This window comes from Lissotriton helveticus, chromosome 3_1 (genome assembly GCF_964261635.1).
Source record: "Lissotriton helveticus chromosome 3_1, aLisHel1.1, whole genome shotgun sequence".
In the NCBI taxonomy this organism is placed as follows: Eukaryota; Metazoa; Chordata; class Amphibia; order Caudata; family Salamandridae; genus Lissotriton; species Lissotriton helveticus.
Window position 1 is genome coordinate 396,532,855 of NC_136061.1, and position 22,554 is coordinate 396,555,408.

Sequence of the window (22,554 nt, forward strand, 5' to 3'; positions counted from 1 at the left end):
GGCTCAGAATGGACCCTTGAGGAACCCCAACCTCTAGCGCTTGCATTTCAGCGGAGAACGGAGGAGCCCAGATCACCTGCCGGCGGCCCGATAGGAAAGACTTAAACCAGTCCAACACCGTCCCCCGCAGGCCGATCTCCCTGAGTCTTAAAAGGAGACCCGCATGAGGGACGGTGTCAAAGGCCGCCGACAAGTCCAACAGGGCTAACATAGCCTTCCCCCCCCGGTCGAGCGTCTCCCTGATGGCGTCGGTTACCTCCACGAGGGCCGTCTCCGTGCTGTAATTCGCACGGAAACCAGATTGAGAATCATGCAGAATATTATTCTTCTCAATAAAGGTGGTAAGAGTGAGTTGTACATGCTTCTCAACTACCTTCGCCAGAGCAGGGAGGAGGGAAATCGGTCTATAGTTAGTCCATTGCAGCGGATCTAACTGAGGCTTTTTGATAAGCGGCAGAATGAGTGCATGTTTCCACTCCCGCGGCACCGCTCCAGAACTCAAAGATAGGTTAAGCAGGGGGTTCAGCAAGTTGTTAAGTGCCGGAGCCACCCTGCCTAGACACCTCGCTGGACACACGTCCAACGGTGAGCCCGATTGAAGCCGTGTCAGTAGCTCCAGGGAGGTTGTGCAAGTCATTTGCGGAAAGACCGATAGTGTGGGTTGACTTTCGGCCTCTGAGGCTGGTACCAGTCCATTCTGGACCAGAGCATCAGCTACCCCAGATACATCCACAGGGGGAAAGGAGTCCTGAATGGTGTGAATCTTAGTGACAAAAAAGTCAGCAAGCTGTCGAATCCACCCTTCGGTGTGAGATTGAGGGGAAGCTCCTACAGCAGGATCTGTAAACTCCTTAACAATTCTAAAGAGTTCCCTGCTAGTATTGTCCGCACGATCGATCCTCCGCTCAAGGTATTCCTTTTTGGCTTCCGCAATCTTTTTATGGTAGCCTTTAATGGTGTAGGGATGAATGGCTACAGGGTAAACTGAGGGGTGTAAGGCCCAGTGCCGCAGTTGGCAATATTGAAGCTGTGAGGCATCCTTTAGTTGATAGTCCGCTCGGCACTGCTCAATGGACTTCATAACGTCTCCCGCAAAGAGATCACAAAGTGTCTGACATTCCCCGTCGCGCCATAGGTTGAATGAAAGGGGTGAGAGCGCTGGAGGGAAGTCCGAGTTACACGCAATCGGCGTGTTTAGGGAGGGCAAGGAGGTCAGACCTTTCTTAAGGGCCACTTCCTCCCAGATGTCAAGGACCATCGAAGTGGGGATTACAATGTAAGCACTACGCGGCCGGGCATGCTTGTGCAGCCAGGCCAGGTCCCACAAGGGCCGGCATGCTACCGCTAGGTCCATGTGGAACCAGTGCTTCTCACTCTCTTGGACCACCCACTCAGAAATGTAACGCAGGTGGGCTGCCCAACAATTCTCAAGAAGATTAGGGCATGCTAAGCCTCCTCTATCCCATGGGAGCATCAACAGTGAATTAGCTAGTCGTGCTTGTTTCCCGTTCCAAATAAAGGTTTGGATGTCCTGTTGTAGGCATAGGATATTATCCTGCGGAATCGACGTGGGCAGGGTCTGGAAGAGATAAAGGACCTGTGGGAGCACATTCGTTTTTACAACATTCACACACCCCATCCAGGAGATGTGAAGGGGCTTCCACCTCTGAGAGTCATCCAGAATGGAGCGGCAGAGGTGGGCCAGTTAGCACGAGTTCAGGAGGAAAGCGTGATGCTGAGACCCAGGTACCTAATGGCTTCCTGGGACTACTTAAAAGGCGCAAGGTCCTGCATAGCTGGAAGAGTCTGATCTCGGATAGTCAAGTTAAGTACAGATGACTTGACCATATTGATTTGGAAGCCCAAGACTGCCTCATAGGCATGTAGGTAGGTCACAACGCTTGTTAGGGAGACTTTGAGTTGAGAGTGTGTGAGAAGGAGATCATCAGCAAAGAGGCTAATCTTGTGGGTTTGGCCACCAAAGGGAATGCCTTTCACCGTGTCCGTGTTACGGATTGCAAGGGGTTAGACTGCTAGGGCAAATAATAAAGGTGATAGTGGGCACCCAGACGCATTCCTTGAATAATTTTTGCAGGCCTCATGATTTGTCCTTTTACCCATAACGTGGCTACAGGTGCCACATGAGGCAATTATCGTAGAGCGCAAACCCGGCCCCAGCCCACTCTTTACTAACACAGCATGGAGGAAGGACCAGTTTACCCTATCAAATGCCTTCTCTGCTTCCAATGAGAGAAGGCATGCTAGAATATCTTAACTTTGGGATTTTTAAACTAAGTGGGCTATACGGCGTACGATGTCCGCACCCTGTCTATAATGAACAAAGCCAACCTGATCCAGGCTGACAAGGCCTGGGAGATAGGGTTCAAGTCTCGAGGCCAGGATTTTGGTAAACAGCTTTGCGTCAGTGTTGAGTACGGCAATGAGGCAATAAGATGAGCACAAGGTCGGGTCTTTGCCTGCCTTGGGTATAGGAGAAATTTTGGCAGAGGCCATCGTGGGCATGAGACCTGTTTCATGTGTGAAGGAATTAAATAGCCGCACCAGGTGGTCTTGTAGGTCAAATAAAAATAGTTGATAAAAACAAGCTGGGAGGCCGTCAGGCCCCGAGGTTTTACCCAGGAGTAGAGCCCAGACCACCACATGGAGTTCCTCAGGAATAATCGTTTTATTAAGGAGATCCGCATTGTGTGGATGTAAAGGTTCCCATTCGCAGGTGTCCTAATATGCTACAATCTGCTCTAGGGGTATATCTTCCACGGAGTATAAAATTTGATAATAATCGTGAAAGGCTTGGAGTGTGGATAGTTCTGTTATCGCCCATTCCTTCTCCCCCGTCTGCAACTTTGCAATATGTGTCTTGGCACATGCCTGACAAAGCCTATGAGGTAGGAGTTTGCCCACCTTGTTGCCTCCCTCATAATAATGTTGTTTCAGCGCCAGGAGTGCACGTTCAGCTTTCCTGTTCAGTGTGTGTTAAGCTGGCCACTTAGCACAGCAAGCTGCCGTTTGGTGCGACATGAGGGTGTGGTTTTGCCCAATTGCTCAAATTGTTTAATTTCCACTGTTATGTGAGACTCTACAATAGGCATGGGTGGTAAAGTATTTTCTGCTTGCGGAATTTGGGTCATTTTGTGTTCCGCGGAGAACGCGGAATTGGCAAAAATTCCACGATCCAATGCTTGTTCACGCTTTCAAAATTCGTGTTCACAAGATATTTCTGCCCGAGCACGCAAACATCGTTCACGAACAGGAAAAAAGCATTGTGAACGGGCGGAACAAGCAATTCCGCGTGTTTGCGGAACTTTTGCGTGCTCGCAGAGATTTTTTACGGTTTCAACTACGCAAATTCTGCCCACCCCTACTCTACAAGTCTGGCCTTCCGTCCCCAGGCAATAGCGATAGATGTGAATGTAGCCTGAATGGTTGCTTTAAATCCATCCCAAAGTGTGTGTAGGACTGAAGCGGGGATAAGTAAGCATGGGCTGAAATTTTTGGGCAATTTCGCGGTCCGCGAATTGCGCTAAATTGCCAAACAATCTGAAATTTGCAAGTTCGCAAATTTTTTTTGCTTGTTCGCGCTTCAAAAACACAATCTCGCGCGCGCTGCGTTGACTTACCTTGATTCTGAGTTTGCCGAGTTGTTTTCCTCCCGCGAACAAGATGGCCGCGCCCAAAAACGACCGCATGGGTAAGTTCGGGGTAGCCGCGCTGAAAAAAAAACCCGCGAACATGTAAAAATAAAAAAATCCGCAAGTTTGCGGATTTTGCGGACCGCAAATTCGCTTTCACACGAATTCGCGTACCGCGAATTTGCAAATTTCGCCCATACTTACATACAGATTTCAGATTTTGATTATAAGGGATGTTGCTATCGTAATAATAGTATCTATCCAACAGGCCATTGACGGGGCAGCTACTCCGTCACTAGATGTTATCTTTGGGCGACCGGCACTCTGCGAGTTGAGGAAGTGGGTGGTTCAAATTCCAAAAAGCAGTATAGCAGGTGGGGGGAGTTACAGGTTTCATGGTTTAGGTTAATGGTTACCAAGGCTTCACAGAAGTCCCCCTTTTGTGGGTATGTATATGAGAGGAGGGTGGCTTCCAGCACACAGTTCCCCACTGGGTGGTGTGGGGGGGGTGACACTGATACCAAACAGCAATCAAGGACGCACATTTTAGCTGGCAAAGATGACAAACACACGTGAGGCCTCTCAAGGGTTAAAAGTATGGTCCTGGAATGTTAACAAGCTGGGGAGTAGCATTAAAGTTCATTGGTCTTGCAGCATCTGAGACGCCACAGTCCTGATGTAGTACTTCTGCAAGAGACAAATCTCCGGAGTCATCACTATAAAGCCTTAGATAGAATATGGTACGTCCTGAAGGCCCATGCAGGATAGACATCCGACTCACGGGCAATGGGAATCCTGATCAAGAAAACACTACCTTTCATCTCTCGAAGAGTGTGAAGGCATGATCACGGACGATACGTAGCCCTTAATGGGACATGGAGCGGGACTCATCTAAATATTTGCTGAGTCTGTGCTCCGCCTCAACTCTTGGCAATGACTCTGCCCAATCTGGGGGACCTATTGTTGGAACTTTCCCCGGGAATTCTGTTGATGGGTGGGGACTTTAACGCGGTCTTTGTCACAAATATGGACAGGACTGGTGCCGCAGCCGTGGAAAGGAGCGGGGGGCAGGCCCCCAACCTCAGGTTGCCTCAGCTATAGAGCTGGTGGATCTCTGGCGGCACTTTAACCCTAACAGTTGACAATACACATACTTCTCGGCACATCATCGTAGTTTTTGCAGAATTGATTACATACGAACCCTCCGATCTCAGCTGCCGCGATCTGCGGCAGCAGTGCAATTGGTGACAGGAATATCAGATCACTCCTCAGTGGAGGTCCAGCTGTCAGGCCCGATTGTGGATTACCAAAGACCGCCTAGGTAGGAGGCCTGGTATCTGAAAGAAAAGGAAACTAAAGACAAGATACAGGGATGCACAGACTTATACTTCAAGGAAAATCAGGGGTCTGTTGATTCGCCTCTGACCCTGTGGTAGGCATTTAAAACCGCGATAGGGGGAGGCGCCCAGGAAATAATAGGGGGTAGGAAAGAAGAATCCAGGTGACAATGGGAGGCCCTGGAGAGGAAAATATTAGAGATTGAAAGGGATGCAAAGGTCGCAGGACGGGAAATAGACAGACACCAATTGTTGCTCTGTCAAGAAGATTTGAAAGCTGTGACATTGGGTATAAGGCAGCCAAATTGCTTGCATGGCTGGAAGCCCATGACAGAGCGGGGTCATGGGTACTTGAGGTGAAAGATGAGAAGGGGGATACTCATACAACTAACGCCAATAGCTGAAGCCTTCACCTCTTATTATGAGGCTTTGTGTGCCTCCCGAACTTCCATGACAGAAGCTGACTGTATGGACTTTCTTCAAAATGTGACCCTGCAGACACTAATGAGGGAAGAACGGGAAGCCTTGGAGGCTGATCTGACTAAGGAAGAACTACAGCAGGCATTGCGGGAGCGACAGTCGGGCAATGCACAAGGGTCTAATGGTCTATCAGTTTAATTATATAAAGGGTTAGCAGGGGTGGTGGCAATCCGATGCTGGCAATGTATTAAGAGGCTCTCTCTCTGGGTTGCCTCCCTGCTTATCAGAGGATGGCAACAATAGTGTTCATACCAAATGAAGGGAAGCCCCTAGCTGTGTGCAGCTCATATAGACCGTTTTCCTTTCTCAATGAGAAAGCAAAAGTATTGGCCAAATCCTTAGCAACTAGATTGAGGGCGGTTTTACCCTCGATAATACACCTTGACCAGTTGGGATGTATTCCCGGTAGGAGCATACGGCTCAATCTGAAGCGTGTCTCTGGGGTACTTCACTTGACTGAATTGTGTTGAGAAACACAGACTGTATTGCCTTAGACGCGAGGATGGCTTTCGACTCGGTAGAGTGGAACTGCATGTTTGTGGTGTTGGAAAGGCTCAGCTTCAGTCCCAAATCCAGAGCATGTGTCAAATTACTTTACCGGGTCCCCATGGCCAAAGACAAGGTGAATGGGACAACCATGCATAGCTTTGAGCTCTGGAGAGGCACCCACCAAGGATGCCAGCTATCCCCCATGATGTTCGCCCTGGCTCTTAAACCACTACCAGCGAGGGTCCGCCGTGACCCCCTGATTTGGGGTGTACTGGTGCTGGGAGGTTGGGAAGAAAAAATCTCCCTTTACGCAGATGATGTGTTACTATACATTGCTCGCCCCCAAAGCTCCATAGTTAGAGTGATACAGGTGTTCCGAATATTTGAGGAGCACTCTGGATACACAATTAACTGGACTAAGGTATAGATGCATCAAAGGAAAAACCGGTCGCAAAGGGGCAGATTCTCAGAATCTGCCCCTTTGCGACCAGTATTTTTGCATTTGGGATGCATCTTCCCAAATGCAAAAATCGCAATTTAAGAAATCGCAAAATTGCGATTACTTAAATTGCGATTGCATTTAAGGAATCTCACATTGAGATTCCTTAAAGGCAATGCATCAGAGTGAAAAAATGTGCGATTTCCCTAATAGGGGGAGCAAATTACCATGAAGTTGAACTTCATGGTAATTTGCAAAAACTTTGAAAAATGCACTAAAGTGCATTTTTCAAAGTTCCATTTTACACACACACATACCCTTGGGGCATGTGTGTGTGCAAGATGTTCTCATATGCAACGGAATATGCATATGCATATGGAAACGGAATGGCACCAAGGACTTCGCCTTGGCCTTCTGAATTGCAGATCTTTAGTAAAACACGCCCACGAAACCAACATTCTCGTCCAGGACTTGATGCTAGATGTTTTGTTTCTGACTGAAACATGGCTGACCCCGCACAGTGACTTTGACATGGTCAATGCAACACCCCCCGGCTACCAAATTTGCAGCCTGAATAGACCAATCGGGAGAGGTGGTGGCCTAGCCATACTCCACAAAAACCATCTTAAGTGTAGAACGGAATGTGGAACTGTAAAAAACTGTGAAAACTGTAATTTCACTATTCAGATCTCTCCATCAACCTCTCTCTCGGGACTTTTAGTGTACCGTCCGCCAGGCTCACTGGGAGAATTCGCCAGTACCCTGATGGACTACATCTCACTAAAGACTATCTCAGTCTCTAACTTTCTCCTTCTAGGGGACTTCAACCTGCACTTTCTGGACCCCGCGGACAATGCCGCAGCTAATTTACTTGCTGATCTCACGACAGCCGATCTCCATCTTCGAAATGCGAAAGCCACCCATGAGAAAGGACAACTCTTAGATCCAATTTTCACCAACATTAAGAACCTGAATACCCAGGACCCAACCCCTCTACCTTGGACAGACCACATGCTGATCCCTATGCACTGGTCACTCAAAACCACCACTGCACTCAAACAGAAAACAAGGATACGTACTAGACGGTGGTATAAGCTAGTACCAGAGGAATGGGAAGCTAAATTACATGAAACCGCTGGCCCCCTATCCACGGACCCGAACACCGCGGACAGAGAATTCAATGATTGGCTAGCCCATCCCCTAGACAGTCTTATTCCTCTTACCAGCACTTTAAAACACGTTAAAAGAATCAATCCCGCTCCCTGGTACACACCCGCCCTCAACGCCCTTAAGAAGGAGTGCAAAAAGTCAGAACGCTCTTGGAGGAAAAACAAGCTAACTTCAGAGAAAAACGCTTACCAATCCTCCATGAAAGCGTATAAACGAGCCCTTCACGATGCAAAAAGTGCCTTTTACGAGGAAAAAATAAAAAGCTCCTCCTGTTCAGCCAAGGAGACCTTCTCCATCCTTAAAGAGCTTCTCCATGTCCCTGACCCCCCACAGAAACCCTTGGACCCCAAAGCAGCGGAGGAAAAATGCGTCAATCTGGCCACTTTTTTTGACGAAAAAGTCAAAAAAATCCTCACCTCCCTCCCTGCCGCTAATCCTGACATCACAAAGAGAGCTAAGGAGTCGTCGACCCCACCCGATAAGCCGTATCTAGCTGCGCTCGGCCCAGTTACAGAAGAGGAAGTGATGGCCACACTCATTTCAACTAAGAGCGGAGCCCCTAGTGATCCAGTTCCCATACGGTTCGTCAAAAACATCCCCCAGACCATAGTCCCCCAATTGACGGCCCTCATTAACATCTCGCTGGCACGAGGAGAAGTCCCTTCAAACTGGAAGGAGGCCGTCGTAAAAGGGCTTCTCAAAAAACTATCGCTAGATCCTGCAGACCTATCCAACTACAGACCTATCTCACTCCTCCCTTGGATAGGCAAGGTCGCTGAAAAACTAACGAATAAAAAACTGTCACACTTTTTGGAGTCAAACCATCTCCTCAATGACTCACAGACAGGCTTTAGACCAGGTCAGGGTACGGACACCGCCCTCCTAGCAGCAGTAGAAAAGACCAGGGAAATTATCGACACAGGAGGATCAGTGGCAGTGGTCCTCCTAGACCTGAGTGCGGCCTTTGACACGGTCAGTCACCAGGTCTTAATCCAACGTCTCGATAATGTCGGGGTGAAAGACAGGGCGCTAAAATGGCTCTCGTCCTTCCTCTCCCGACGCTCCTTCCAAGTATGGGAAGGTGAAAGCCGCTCCCCCTCCATCCCCCTCCAGTGTGGTGTGCCACAGGGCTCATCCTTAAGCCCCACGTTATTCAACCTGTATATGGCCCCACTGGAGGAATTGGTGTCACCCTTTGGAGTCTCTATAGTCAGCTACGCCGACGATACACAGTTGGTGGTAACGCTCTCCCACCCCAAGCTAGAACCCTCCAATCTCCACGACTGCCTCTCCTACGTACATCAGTGGATGAGTGACTCTGCCCTGAAATTAAACGGCTCCAAAACAGAAATCCTGCTCCTAGGGCATAACGCCACGAATCTCCCCCCTAACATCTGGCCCGCCTGCATGGGTGAACCCCCCACCCCCAAGACGGAGGTCAAGAGTCTCGGAGTATGGCTGGAGACTGATCTCACCTTCAGGACACAGGCAAGAAAGACGGCCGGCATTTGCTACGGACTACTGAGATCGTGCAGGAAGGTAATTCCTCTACTGCCTTTCCAGTCGCGTCTCCTGCTGATCCAAGGCCTAATTTTATCCAGGCTGGACTACAGCAACGCCATTTACCTGGGCTCTCCAGAATCCACTCTCCAGACCCTGCAAAAAGCCCAAAATGCCGCAGCCCGACTCCTAACGAACACCCCGGCTAGAACATCTGCCAAGCCCGCACTTAGGATGCTGCATTGGCTCCCTATTAGGGAAAGGGTTACTTTCAAGGCCCTCTGTCTGGCCCACAAGGTACTGCACAAGACTGGCCCTCCAATCCTTAATAACTGGATTACACCTTACAGACCCACGAGAGCGCTTCGCTCCGAACATGGAAACTTCATCACGATCCCCAAGGTGAAGAAGGCCCGGATAGGTGGCCGTCGCTTTTCGGTCAATACGGGTAAAAAATGGAACACACTCCCCCTGAGCCTCAGATCAGAACCAAACCTCCTACGGTTCAGGAAATCCCTCAAAACCCTACTCTTCCCCTGAGCCACTATCATTTCCGACTATTTCCCCTTGTGAGTAATAGGTTCAGCGCTGGGATACCCTCCGGGTGACTACGCGCTCTAGAAAACTTTTAAATAAATAAATAAATAAATAAATATGCAGATTTCAGGGGTGCAACAGGGTGTCCCTTTGACACCCTGCCACCATTGAAATTGCATTCTCAATTTGCGATTCTCTAATTGAGAATTGCAAATTGAGAATGTCTTCCCATTCATTCCTATGGGCCTGTAGCCCCATAGGAATGAATGGGAAGGTATTCCTTAATTAGGAGTCGCAGTTTACGAGTCGCAATTAAGGAATGTTTAGAAATCGCACATTTATTTGCGATTTCTACATGCATAGCCTTTTGCTATTCCTTATTAGCGAATCCTTATTTTTCGCTAATAAGGAATCGCAAATGGCATTGTTAATGCATCTGTACCTTAGTCAGGAATATACCCCCTGTCGGGTGAGGCCCCCGCCTGCCTCATGACTGTCTGGCCCTGGTGAGCCCAAAAGGGTTCTGATATCTAGGGATCTATCTGGCAGATGCATCAATGTAGCCTTTTGCTATTCCTAAATAGCGATTTTTAAGGAATCGTATTTAGGAATAGCAAAAGCCTATGCATGTAGGAATCGCTATTAAAACAGCGATTCCTAAGCATTCCTTAATTGCTAGTCGCAATTAAGGAATGCTGTACCATTCATTCCTATGGGCCTACAGGCCCATAGGAATGAATTGGAGATTGCATGAGCAATTTGCGAGTACCAGTAGGTACTCGTAAATTGCTCATGCAATTTCAAGGGTGCAAGGGTGTCAAAATGACACCCTGTTGCACCCCTAAAATTGATTTCTGCACATATGTTATACACACACATGCCCTAAGGGCATGTGTGTGCGCAACATGAAACTTTGAAAAATGCACAAAACTGCTTTTTTCAAAGTTTTAGCAAATTACCATGAAGTTCAACTTCATGGTAATTTGCAACTCCTACTAGCGAATTCGCTATTTTTTTTACTTTCATGCATTGCATTTAAGGAATCTCAATTTGGGATTCCTTAAATGCAATCGCAATTTAAGGAATCTCAATTTAGAGATTCCTTAAATTGCGATTTTTGCATTTGGGATGATACATCCCAAATGCAAAAATACCGGTCGCAAAGGGGCAGATTCTGAGAATCTGCCCATTTGCGACCGGTATTTACTTTGATGCATATGCCTGTAAATTAGGAGACCCACAAGAGTTTCAGAGACGAAATATTAAGCCACAGCTGGAAAGACTAAAAGGGGATGTGACACACTGGGAATCCCTGTCACTGATGCTGGTTGGTAGAGCGGCCCTCTACAAGATGATGACCCTCCCGAGGCTGCTTTACATGATGCAAAACACGCCCTACAAGATTCCAGCAGCAGTGTTGAGGGGTATCGACCAGGAAGTCTGCAGACTGCTGTGGAAAGAGGGTGCCCAGAGAATTACCCTAGCCAAACTACAGTGGGAGGTATATGACGGGGGACTGGCAGTCCTGTACGTCCTAAAATACAATTGGGCTTCACAATAGCTTGTAGTTAATGACTGGGCATTCGTAGACCATCATGACCCAGCATACAGGGTGGACAGAGGATGCATGTGTCAGGTAGGGAATGAGGGTATGAGCCCGGGTGCACACACACACACAGACAGCCCTTTGAGCACAATGGCGTTGCGCGCCTGCCTTCAAGCCGTCACTGCGAGGGCCAAGGCTCCTGTTTGGGTGGGCCAGGCTCATGTTTGGGTGGGCCTGGCCCAACCGACCCACCCGCTAGAACCAGGCCGGTTTGTGGGTAACAGGCTTAAATTTTCGCAAGGAAAGCAAAATGGAAGCATTTTTTCGTAATTGCGAAGTGTGATGGAAACACAGATTTTAATAGGATCAAAACAATAAAGATGATGTTGCACAAATAAAAAATATTCACTGAAACCCCGATTTCCACATATTATCATTTGCACCTTCAATACAGTTTTATCAGTAAAACTGTTTGTCTGTGGAAATGCAATTGATGGTGGGAGAGGCTGTCTGCATATCAGAGCCAGATGGCGGAGTGTTGCTGTGTGACCTCTCATTTGCAAAGGGCAACTTGGTTGGAAATATTACTTACGGCGGCCCGGCCGTCGAGAGGAGCACCGTCACCAGATAAGACAGAACCCCTTGCTAGCTGGGAGAGCCAGGTTCTGAACATTCGGAACCCGAAGGGCGCAACATTCCAATGCGTGAGGAGCCAGCTTTTCAAAACGTCGCCTACCAAGGTTTTAAAATGCTTAAATTTGTCTTCACTTTGAAACTTACTAAAGTGGAAAATGTTAATTCGCACCGATGACTACATGCCCCATAATGCACGATGGACTTAGCAGTGACCGACGCCCATTGGGGGTCATGAAAATGAAGGAAGTCAGTTAATGGTAAAATGCGAAGCTTTAATGTGGTGATTGGCAGCCCGAGAAGAAGAGGCTTTCTGCCTTGAAACGCGTTGGCGAGTGAAATGCAATTGATGTTGGGAGAGGCTGTCTGCATATCAGAGCCAGATGGCGGAGTGTTGCTGTGTGACCTCTCATTTGCAAAGGGCAACTTGGTTGGAAATATATATATATATATATATATATACATAGATATAGATATACATAGATATAGATATAGATAGATATACATATATATAGATATATATATATATATATATATATTTCCAAACACACAGTCCAGACTCCTTCGGACCGCTCCTCAATTAAGGGCACTCCAAGCCGTATCACATAGTTTTCATTGCCATATTTATTATTAGCGCTGCAAAATCAAGTCAAACAAACGCGTTTCGGCGTAGCCGCCTTCATCAGTGTCGACTGATTTCAAACTTGGCATGTTTAAATAAAGTTAAATTATGACATTCCGTCATGTGATTAAAAACAAACAGAAAAAAAGGCACATTCAATTCATTTCATTAATGTGGCGGCCATCTTGTAGTGTCTAAGTGTTTTTTCAATGTGACTAATTTATCCCCATTAATCAATGTTACACACTCTTTAGAAACAATGCAAGTATAGATCACTTTATAATATTGTTTCAAACCATGATCACGTTGATATCAGAACATTTCAATTTTTAAATATTTCAATTTCATTATTTCGCCCTGAATGGGCTATTTCTTGTTATTATCACAAGATTGCTTAAGTCAGCACTACAGTCCTAACTTTATGGCCTATTTACAAGTGCCTGCTGTATCAAACTTGATATTCCCCATCCTGCCTTGGATAGGCAATCTTCCTATTTTTACACAAGCATGATAATTCTGATGATTTCGTTCTCAGATCGGAAGGGAGAAAGGAGGTAAAGGAGAGAAAGGGAAAGATAAAGAGGTAAGCAGAGGAGAAAGTGGAATTGGGGAAGGGGAAAGAAAGATAAATCCGGTGGCGATTGACCCTCTTCTTATACGGAAATGTATCTACTCCAAATCAGATACCCATCTACCCTATGTGCACCCACATCTCCTCCTCATTGTTCAGACCCATCGGATTTTTTGTTTGGAGCATTATAATGTATCTTGATTCTAAGCTTCGGAGTTTCCTGACCCAGTCACCCCCTCGCTCAGTTTGTGTGAGCTGGTCCAAAATGAAGAAAGTTAACAGATTACTGTTACTTTTATGCACTTTTTCATAGTGTCTGGCCACTGGATAACTCTGATCTTTTGTGTTGATGGCTCTCATATGTTCCAGAATTCTCAGTTTGGTCTGTTTTGTGGTACTTCCCACGTATTTCTTACCTCATGGGCATACCAAATAATATACAGTGAATTCTGAATTGCAGTTCAGTTGCTTAGAAATGCTGCTTTTTTGGGTCTCCCTGGTACCTCAAACTCCTTCACTTTGTGTGAATTCTAGCATGCTTTGCATTTCATACAAGGGTAAAATTCCGGGGTAAGGGCCTTCTTTTTTCGCTTGGGTTCGTAATGGCTTTTCACTAAAAGATCTCTCAGACAATTCCCCTTTTGATATGTGACTAGTGGGTAGTCTGTCATAAGTTTTCCCACCACACTATCCGACTTTAGTATGTTCCAATTTCTCTTCAGAATTTGGAACATATCGGGAGATTTTTCTGTGAAATTAGTAATTAATCTCACTTTCATGTCTTTAGTTTTAGTGTTGTCAATTAATAATTTATTCCTTGTTTTGATGTTACTTTTTGATTCTGCCTCATTAAGAACACCTTTGCAATACCCCCTTTGTTCGAATCTCTTTCTGGACTCCGTTCTGGCTTTAACAAATTCCTCCTCTGTGGAGCAATTTCGCTTCATCCTTAGGAATTCCCCCAGGGGGATGTTATTCACTACACTGCGTGGGTGGCAGCTTCCTGCATGCAGGATTGTATTTCCTGCCGTTGGCTTTCTATACAGGGCTGTTTGAATACAGCCGTCCTGTACATATACTCTTAGATCCAAATAGTATACCTCCTTTTTGCTGATACTGCTGGTGAATCTCAGGTTTTGTTCATTGGTATTAAGGACCGTAATGTATTCTTCGGCCTCGCTTTGTGTGCCCCGCCACACGATGAATAAATCATCTATGTAGCGCGTCCACAACGCTATCTTCTCCACCCACTTTTCATTGGAACCTGCCCAGGCCACGTGCTCCTCCCACCAGCCCACGAATAAATTCGCGTAGCTGGGGGAGAAGCACGTGCCCATCGCGGTCCCCTGTAGTTGTAAATACAATTGGCCTGAGAACAGAAAAATGTTGGTTTTTAGGCAAAATTCTGTGAGTTCAATCAACATATGATTATGTGTTCTGAACCTTAGTGCCCTTCTATCCAAAAAGAAACTCATGGCCTTCAGGCCATCCTCATGTCTGATCGAGGTGTAGAGGCTGGTAATGTCCAATGTTATTAGAACATAGTCCTTCACCAATGGTGCAATAAAGTTATCAACGTAAACAGAAGTTTTCTCCAAAAGGCTTTCCTTGGCTGACACAATTGGTCGTCCAGGCGGCCATATCTTACTTTTATGCACTATGGGTAAGTGATAAAATGTCGCCAGTTGTGGATGTTCACATTTTAAATTCGGCCAGTCCTTTACGTCCAATATACCCTTATCTTTCCATTCCAGAATAAGGGTATTACACTTCTGTACACTGTCCATAAACTTATCTCTCTTGATGGGGGCATAGTGTTCTGTTTTCTTTAACTGGGAGAATGCCTCATCCTCATATTGCTGTTTGTTGAGGATCACTACGTTCCCCCCTTTGTCACTTGGCTTTATGACTATGTTGTCATCTTCTTTCAAGTTTTTAATTAATTCCCATTCCATTTTGTTCAAATTCCTTTTAGCATCATTGATTTTTTTCTCTTGTAGCTTCTTCATTTCTCCAATGACCACTTCTTGAAATGTGTCTATTGCATCATGGGCAGCTTTCAGGATGAACTTGGATTTTATCGTCATCTTGCTCTTGCATCCTTGTTGGATAATACCTCCTTCTTCCAACATTTATGTTGGTGTTAATATTGTATCTCTCTGGGAGTCTATTTCTACTGATAGCTCCCGTGTTAGAGTAAAGGCTTCCATGTCTCTTCCCGTTAATGCATCAAATCTCGTGACTTCCTCCGTTGATATTGGAGCATCCCCTTTGGGGTGGAAAGTATGTATTTTCAACAGTTTGACTTTTCTCACAAATTTATAGAGATCAATTTGCGTTTGTGTATAATTGAAAGCGGGTGTTGGACAGAATGTAAGTCCTAGTTGTAATAGTCTTTGTTCCTTGTCAGACAGCGTTCTACTCGACAGGTTTATTATTGTATTCTCTGTCGCTTTTTCCATCATGTTAATGTCTTTTAGTTCCATTTGCCCCCTCGTTTGCTGCGAGTCATTATCGGGGTAAAACGGCCCGTTTTTCCCTTTTTTCCCCCTCCTCGTCTTCCTCTTGCGGCCTCTGAGGGATGTGTCCTTGCAGCAGGTCTCTGTCTTAGACCTCGTATCAGCTCGTATTCTTGAAAAAAAGGTGAGGAGGTTGATGGTTGTTCGTCCCTGCTGTCGTTTTTATCTGCTCCCAATGCTTGTTTGTCTCCACGAATAGATTCGTCTTCTGAAACTTCTGATTCTTCTGTGCTTGGCTGGGATGCCACTTGCGCCTTTCCTAACTGTTGATTCTTCCGGGGAATGTCATATTTTTTTGCAAAGGTTAGAATTCGACCGTTTGCATAGTCTTTCTCGTCCCTAATGAACTTAGCTTGTTTCCTTGTTTTGATTACGGTTTCATAATCAATGAGACGTTGTTTCATCAGTTTGCGCAAGTCTTCACTCGTTTTAGTGTCTTTATCTCCGCTAATTTTCTTTTCTATTTCTTTGATCTATTCCTGTAATTTTGTTTAATCTCTCCATGCACGCTTTACTAGGATTTTTAGCATTTCATGCGTTATTCCAGTCATGAACTCCGACCATTCCTGAAGGAGTTCCGTGTTCGGATTCTCATAAGATGGTACAATGAAAATTCTTAGTCCTCGAGGGACCCGACCAACTTCCAGGTACTTTTGTAAACTTGTGGCCTCCCACCATTTACGAATTTCTTTTTCGTAAGTTTTTTCCAACGTGGTGAAGAGATCCTTAAGTGTGCCCGGTACCGATTTTTCTTGTATTTTCTCTTTGTTCCTTGTTCCTGTTTTCAATACGAACAGGCTCCCTGCAGCTTCCTCCCTCTCAGCATCTGAGAACATCATCTATTGCAGCGCTTAATTTCTATCTGGCAAAATCTCGGTTTTTCAGCTATACGAGGTCAGCCGATAGAATCGTCGCAGATGTCCACTCACCCGTTCCACAGCCTCCAGGTCTCAGGATTCCTCCATTGTCCCGGTCCTGTCTTCCCGGTGAGTGGATCGGCTTTCTTGCTCCGTCACATTTGTGCGCAGTGCCTTCCTTCCCGGCACGCTCGATACCGGCGGGGCAGACGGTAAATTAAATCCGTTTCTCTCTTTCCACCAACCGTCGCTCCTCCTTACACTTCGGGTGCCTCCTTACCGCACAGTGGGGTGCGGTAAGGAGGCACCCGAGGTGTAAGGAGGAGCGACGGTTGGTGGAAAGAGAGAAAAAGATATATATATATATATATATATATATATATATATATATATATATATATATATATATATATATATATATATATATATATATATATATATTATATATACAATTTTTTAATTTTAATGGAAAGGTTTTAGCTTTTCTTAATTCATTTGGCCACTCATAATCCATACAATATCATCTTTGATGCACTTGCACTGCTCCTACGTATCAATCTGAGGCTACCAACTTAGTTTTTTGCTCCAATTTTACATTTTGCTTCTTTATTCATGTGCACTTTAAAAATGTGTTAATATTATTTGTCCCTCCTGAGTAGACTCTGCTGACCCCAAGGGGTCCCCGGACCACAAGTTAAGAACCACTGCTCTATTACATGCTGCATTCAGACTGTCAATGTACCTACTTCACCACCTAGCCATCTTTGCATCTAGTCATTCCCCGGTGGGGGTCAGGCCACTATGTTTGTACCTTTCTATGCACCTACTCACCTTCAGCTGTAGGTTGAACTGATGTGTGTACTTGCCCTTTGCATCCATGGGCCCGTTAGTGGTCAGAATATCTGGGGTGTACCTAGCCCTGGAAGTCAGACTACAATATGTGTAGCTAGCCAATTACCTATACCCCCTTCATGCTGGATGTCGCATAGCTGTAGGTGTGTACTCTGTCCTCCATCTGTAACCCTAGATATGAGCTTGCTTTATGTGCATCTGGACGCTGTTTTCATAAATCCATTCTTCCAGCTGCAGATGCAAGCCCAAATGTTGTGTGTGCACTTTCACGTCACCTGTACCGAATCTGGATGAGATAACTTTATTCATGGATAGACTGCTGAATTTACGACTTTCCTGCTGGCTGTAGGTCAGACTACTGTGGATGTACCTAACCCTCATTTTCCGTCCCCTGCTGGCTGAAGGTCAATATGTGTAACCACAGTTCCCATCCATGCTCAGACTTACCCCTGGTGGACTGTACAGAGTTGACACAAATAGCATCAGCAGGACAAGGAAGGTTTTCTCCATTGTTCTGAAATAGAAGACAGTGTGGTTTAGTACTTGCCACCTGAAAATATAATTTCAAAACCCCAGTATCATAGACTGAGTTTAAAAAGTACCACAAGGTTGAAGAAGGAACACGTTTTGAAAAGGACACTAAATTCTGCTTACATTTTGTTATAGGTAAAAAAAAAAAACCTTGAAACATTTAAGGGGCCCAGGCACTGTGGGTCCTAAGCCCTTCTCAGGACGTACCCGAGATAAGACACGTCGGGGTCATGAAGGCAGCAGCTTCCGCTCCTTGCCCCCACCCCAGCCTTTCAGAAGCAAACAGGAGGAAGTGGAAGCACAAAGGAGTTCATTCTGGTGAAATCATCTTCAGCCAAAAGCTGCATTGTATCACTACTGCCACCCCTCCATTTTGATAAATAGATGTCAATCCCCCAGATGCATCAAACACCCATTTTGCTATTCCTTATTAGCGAAAAATAAGGATTCGCTAATAAGGAATAGCAAAATGCTATGCATGAAGAAATCACTAAAAAATTAGCGATTTCTTAAAATTCCTTAATTGCGACTCGCAAATTGCAAGTCGCAATTAAGGAATACCTCCCCATTCATTCCTATAGGCCTAGAGGCCCATAGGAATGAATGGGAAGACAATCTCAATTTGCGATTCTCAATTAGAGAATCACAAATCGAGATTGCAATTTCAAGGGTGCCAGGGTGTCAAAAGGACACCCTGTTGCACCCTTGAAATCTGCATATGGGTACATTTTGCACACACACATGCCCTAAGGGCATGTCTGTGTGTAAAATGGAACTTTGAAAAATGCACTTTAGTGCGTTTTTCAAAGTTTTTTCAAATTACCATGAAGTTCAACTTCATGGTAATTTGCGCCCCCTATCAGCGAAATCGCTAATTTTTTTACTTTAATGCATTGCATTTAAGGAATCTCAATTTGAAATTCCTTAAATGCAATAGCAATTTAAGTAATCGCAATTTTGCGATTTCTTAAATTGCGATTTTTGCATTTGGGATGATGCATTCCAAATGCAAAAGTACCAGTCGCAAAGCGGTTTTTAGCTTCACGCATCTTGGCCTATGTCTCTAATCTTGAATAAGCGGAGCCTCTTCTCCCTGGGATCCCCAGGAGCCTAATGCAATGAATGCTCATCAAGAAGATCAATCCCACATTTGGGCTCATTCAGGGAAGGCAATACAACACCACCTATCCTATTACCTATCCTATTTCCTCTACCTTTCTTCTCTGAACCCGTCCTACAATCCGCCATTTGCATGATTATAGTGAGCATCTAGCTCAGGAAACAGCAGAACACTGTTTTCTTGGTCAGACCATGGGTAGAAAGACATGGGCGATCCTTGGTCACAGGATGTTTATGCTCTTCCCTCACCAAAACCCGTATCTTGGCGATTCTGAGTTATACAGGGGCTCCCTGACTCAGTATCTCACAAGACGTTCCCACCTCTATCCAGACTCAATCTTCACACACTTTTTCTCTTTGTCTGGTAAAACACGCTGAGGTAGCCTATTTTTGCTGTGCCAGGATGTGCCACACAAAAACCGCATGCTCAGTTGAGGAGGGGCTCTGACAGAAGAACCAGCAGACAGTGAAGGGGAGTGGCAGGCAAGGGGTTGATTGAGAGAAGAGGATTTTTATCCAAAGGAGTACAGGCTCATTATAGTTAAGGGACCTCCAGGAGTTCTGAGGCTGGAGGAGTCCTTTATTGTTCTCCTTTGTTAGTGAGATGGCATCCTCCTACTAGGAAGATGGCCTTTTTGAGTAAGTGAGGGTTAAACAGTCTCCACACTCAAGGGCCTGGACCAAGAGAGAAAATGAGGAATAACCTTGCAATGAGCATACTCAGCGAGAGAGGGAGAAAGAAAGAAAGAGAGAAAGAGCAAGAGAGGGGGGACCTTACAGTGATCTTAAGAGATCTTACCACAGTTGGACGAGGGCCTGGATCTTCACCGTATTTGAGCGAGTAGTATAGCGCACACTGTAGGAGAGTAGGGTCTGCTACCTATGGTCACCCCCACCTTTTGCTGTAATTCTCTGGTTTTTCGACTTTAGTGTGGCTGTGGGCCTGCTAATCAGACCCACAGCCCAGCTGTTCTCTCTCTAAATTGATACCATGTAATTTAGGTACATACCAGATTGGTTACTGGGTCACCCTTGTGAGCCCCTGTATAGTGTACCATAGGTACCCAGGGCATAGACGCACCCTAGGCCTACCAGGGGCTGCAGAATGTATTGTGCCACCCCTGGTTTGCCTTCCAAACTGACACCACAGGTCTGTTTACACAGCCTGGGTAAGGTGGTGTAAGCACCCCTTACTTAGATATAGTATACCTATATCTACCTTTATATATAGACACATATACACCTATAAGACACACCTATGGTAGGCCTCGACAATACTGGAGGCAGAGCGCTTGGTTTTATGTGAGAGGGTGCCCTAGCATGAGCTGAGCCCCTCTGCAGCTTTCGTAACCATCTCCTTATAGCTGTTCTATGATATAGCCATACCATATACTCTTAAAAGCATTATAATCCTCGCGGTTAATGCTAACTTTGGTTTGGCTTTATCAAAACATGTCGTGTAAGGTGTCAAACACTTTGGAATACTACCCCCCCTGCCACATCTGGTGGCAGGGGTAGCATTCCACCCTTCTAGAAGGAAAAGACATGTAAGTTACTGCTTTTGTAGTGTAGCTCCTATTTTCCCAATAGGCTCTGCGCATTGGAAAAGTACCTACAGCAGTAAAGGCCTAGGCCAGACGTTAACTAGGTCTACTACTGTCGATACTAGACTTAATTTTTGGGTTTGCCAGCTAAGCTCAGAGTTCGCTAGAAACTTTCTCGAATGTTCAAGGAAGGAATTAACTCCCCTGATTAGACAAGAAGGGATTTAGTTTCTGACAACCATAGAACATGACAACTTTGCTCTCCCCTAATCAAGAGTCAATCTCGAGAGTCGTGTGAGCACAAGGCAATTATTTTACTCAGTCAGTACGTGCATTCTTAGTCTCATCAGAATGTAGAGAAAAGGAAGAGACGGGCGTGTTCAATAAAAAGGTGTTATTTATTGATCAGTCTCTTTTCTCATACATGAGAAATGGATCGATATTATTGCAATACTTATAGTTAAGTAAAGTGCATACATTAAAAGCAATAGTATAAAATAATACTGTGAAAACATTGATATGGTTTCTGAGCCATATGATGTTTAAAATGATTAAAATATATTTACATACACATATACATTTGACTAAACGTACTCAACTGGTGTTTCTAAATACGCCTACCCCGTGTACCTGACCTAAGTCTAATGCGTGGGCGGGAATAGAAAGTTACAGTTTAAGTTAAGTTTGTTTTTGCCAAGTGAATAACTAAAGAATTCTCTGTGAGGGGTTATTCAGTTCTGTACCTGGAAGTTAGGATGGATGAGGAATGGTATCTCTTTCTCTGCTCTCGATATTCCAGGCTGCCTGCGAGGGCTGCCCGAAAGCGCCGGTGCTGGGTCTCTCGGCTTGAGATAGCAGCGCGTCTCTCAGCGCGTCAGGAAGGCGGGGCTGCTTCTGCTCTCGGCTTCGGCAAGTATGGCTGCTCCGTCTTGTCACCACGCGTGTGTTTGCATAGGGCAAGATCGGCAATATTTATACCTTTAAGGTGCCGAGATTGACGTAAGGATGGACATAGATACGTCAATAAAGATGTCATACGACTTGCTCGTTAGCACATTCTTTACTAAAGTTCTCTGTGAAATCAAAACAATGGCCGCACGGATTTTCCAGGTTGTCATAGGTTTGATTTGTTATGAGAACGTCGTATGCCTTATCAGGGGCTGGAGGAATGTCGCTTGTCTAATTAGATCTCAAGCGTTATGACCTAATCAGATAACACGTTCCTGTGCCGTAGTGTGACTGCGTCAGATAACGGTATCTGCATCATGGGGGCTGTTCTTGCCTCATGGGCTGATTGTTAGTTAACCTGATAGTTAGTTTAACCAGAATAGGGTCAGGAATAGGGGGACTGATTCAGAACCTATAGAAATACACGACACCCACTCCACGCTAACTATGGTCATATCTACTAATCTATGCATAGTATAACATAGTACAACATACTATAGAGTATAGTGTATACCTTACCACCCCAAAATACATAAATGCATTTCGAAATTTTCAAATATACTGAAAAATTGCAGTCATATATATTGTATGCACTTAAGCTATGAATTAAATGCAAAAGAAAACACGCATGTTTATGCATTATTGCTTATTGGTATATGAGAAATACACATGAAATGGCTCTTAATATGGCTATACAGAAAGGAAGTTCGAGACCATTTCATCACATAATAAAATATTTGTGAACATCCCAGTGGGCAACTAAAGTTTATAGAGTATCTAAAAATAGAAATCTTAGTTCTCTAGGAATAGTTTCTTACTTTAAGCAGAAGATAAGTGTCCCGAAAAATTTGTGAAAAATAATTTGGGGCTGCTAAAAAATCGTTGTCCGTGAACTGGTGGGAAGAATTGTTCATGTGACTTTATTTTTAAAGTTGAAGGCCGAATTCAGGGAACGCCGTGTGCGAAATCGCTCAAAAGTCTCTATTTCTGTTCTGGAGAGAACATCATATCATTCAGGCTTTCGAAAAAACTGTCAACAGCTTCATGGGAAAGTTCCACTAAGTCGGAAATAGGTGTAACCATGCATTCGTGCGCATGATTGTCTGCATTGGCATTCTGTATCGCATTGCTGACAGAAGGTCGTACCTGTTCGATGCTGCTTTCATCTTGAACTTCACTACTCTTCAATCGCAGTGGTGAAGATTCCAGG

At 45.2% G+C, this 22,554-nt stretch overlaps 1 protein-coding gene across 2 annotated transcripts in view; it reads right to left on the bottom strand.

The window, feature by feature from the left end:
* SERPINF2 (serpin family F member 2) overlaps window positions 1-22,554 on the bottom strand; it is a 203,939-nt gene that overhangs the window by 138,320 nt on the left and 43,065 nt on the right. For both annotated transcript variants that reach the window (XM_078680150.1, XM_078680151.1), the window contains exon 2: window positions 17,650-17,716. In XM_078680150.1, coding sequence (XP_078536276.1) covers window positions 17,650-17,716 — 67 coding nt within the window. The remainder of the gene's footprint in view (window positions 1-17,649; window positions 17,717-22,554) is intronic.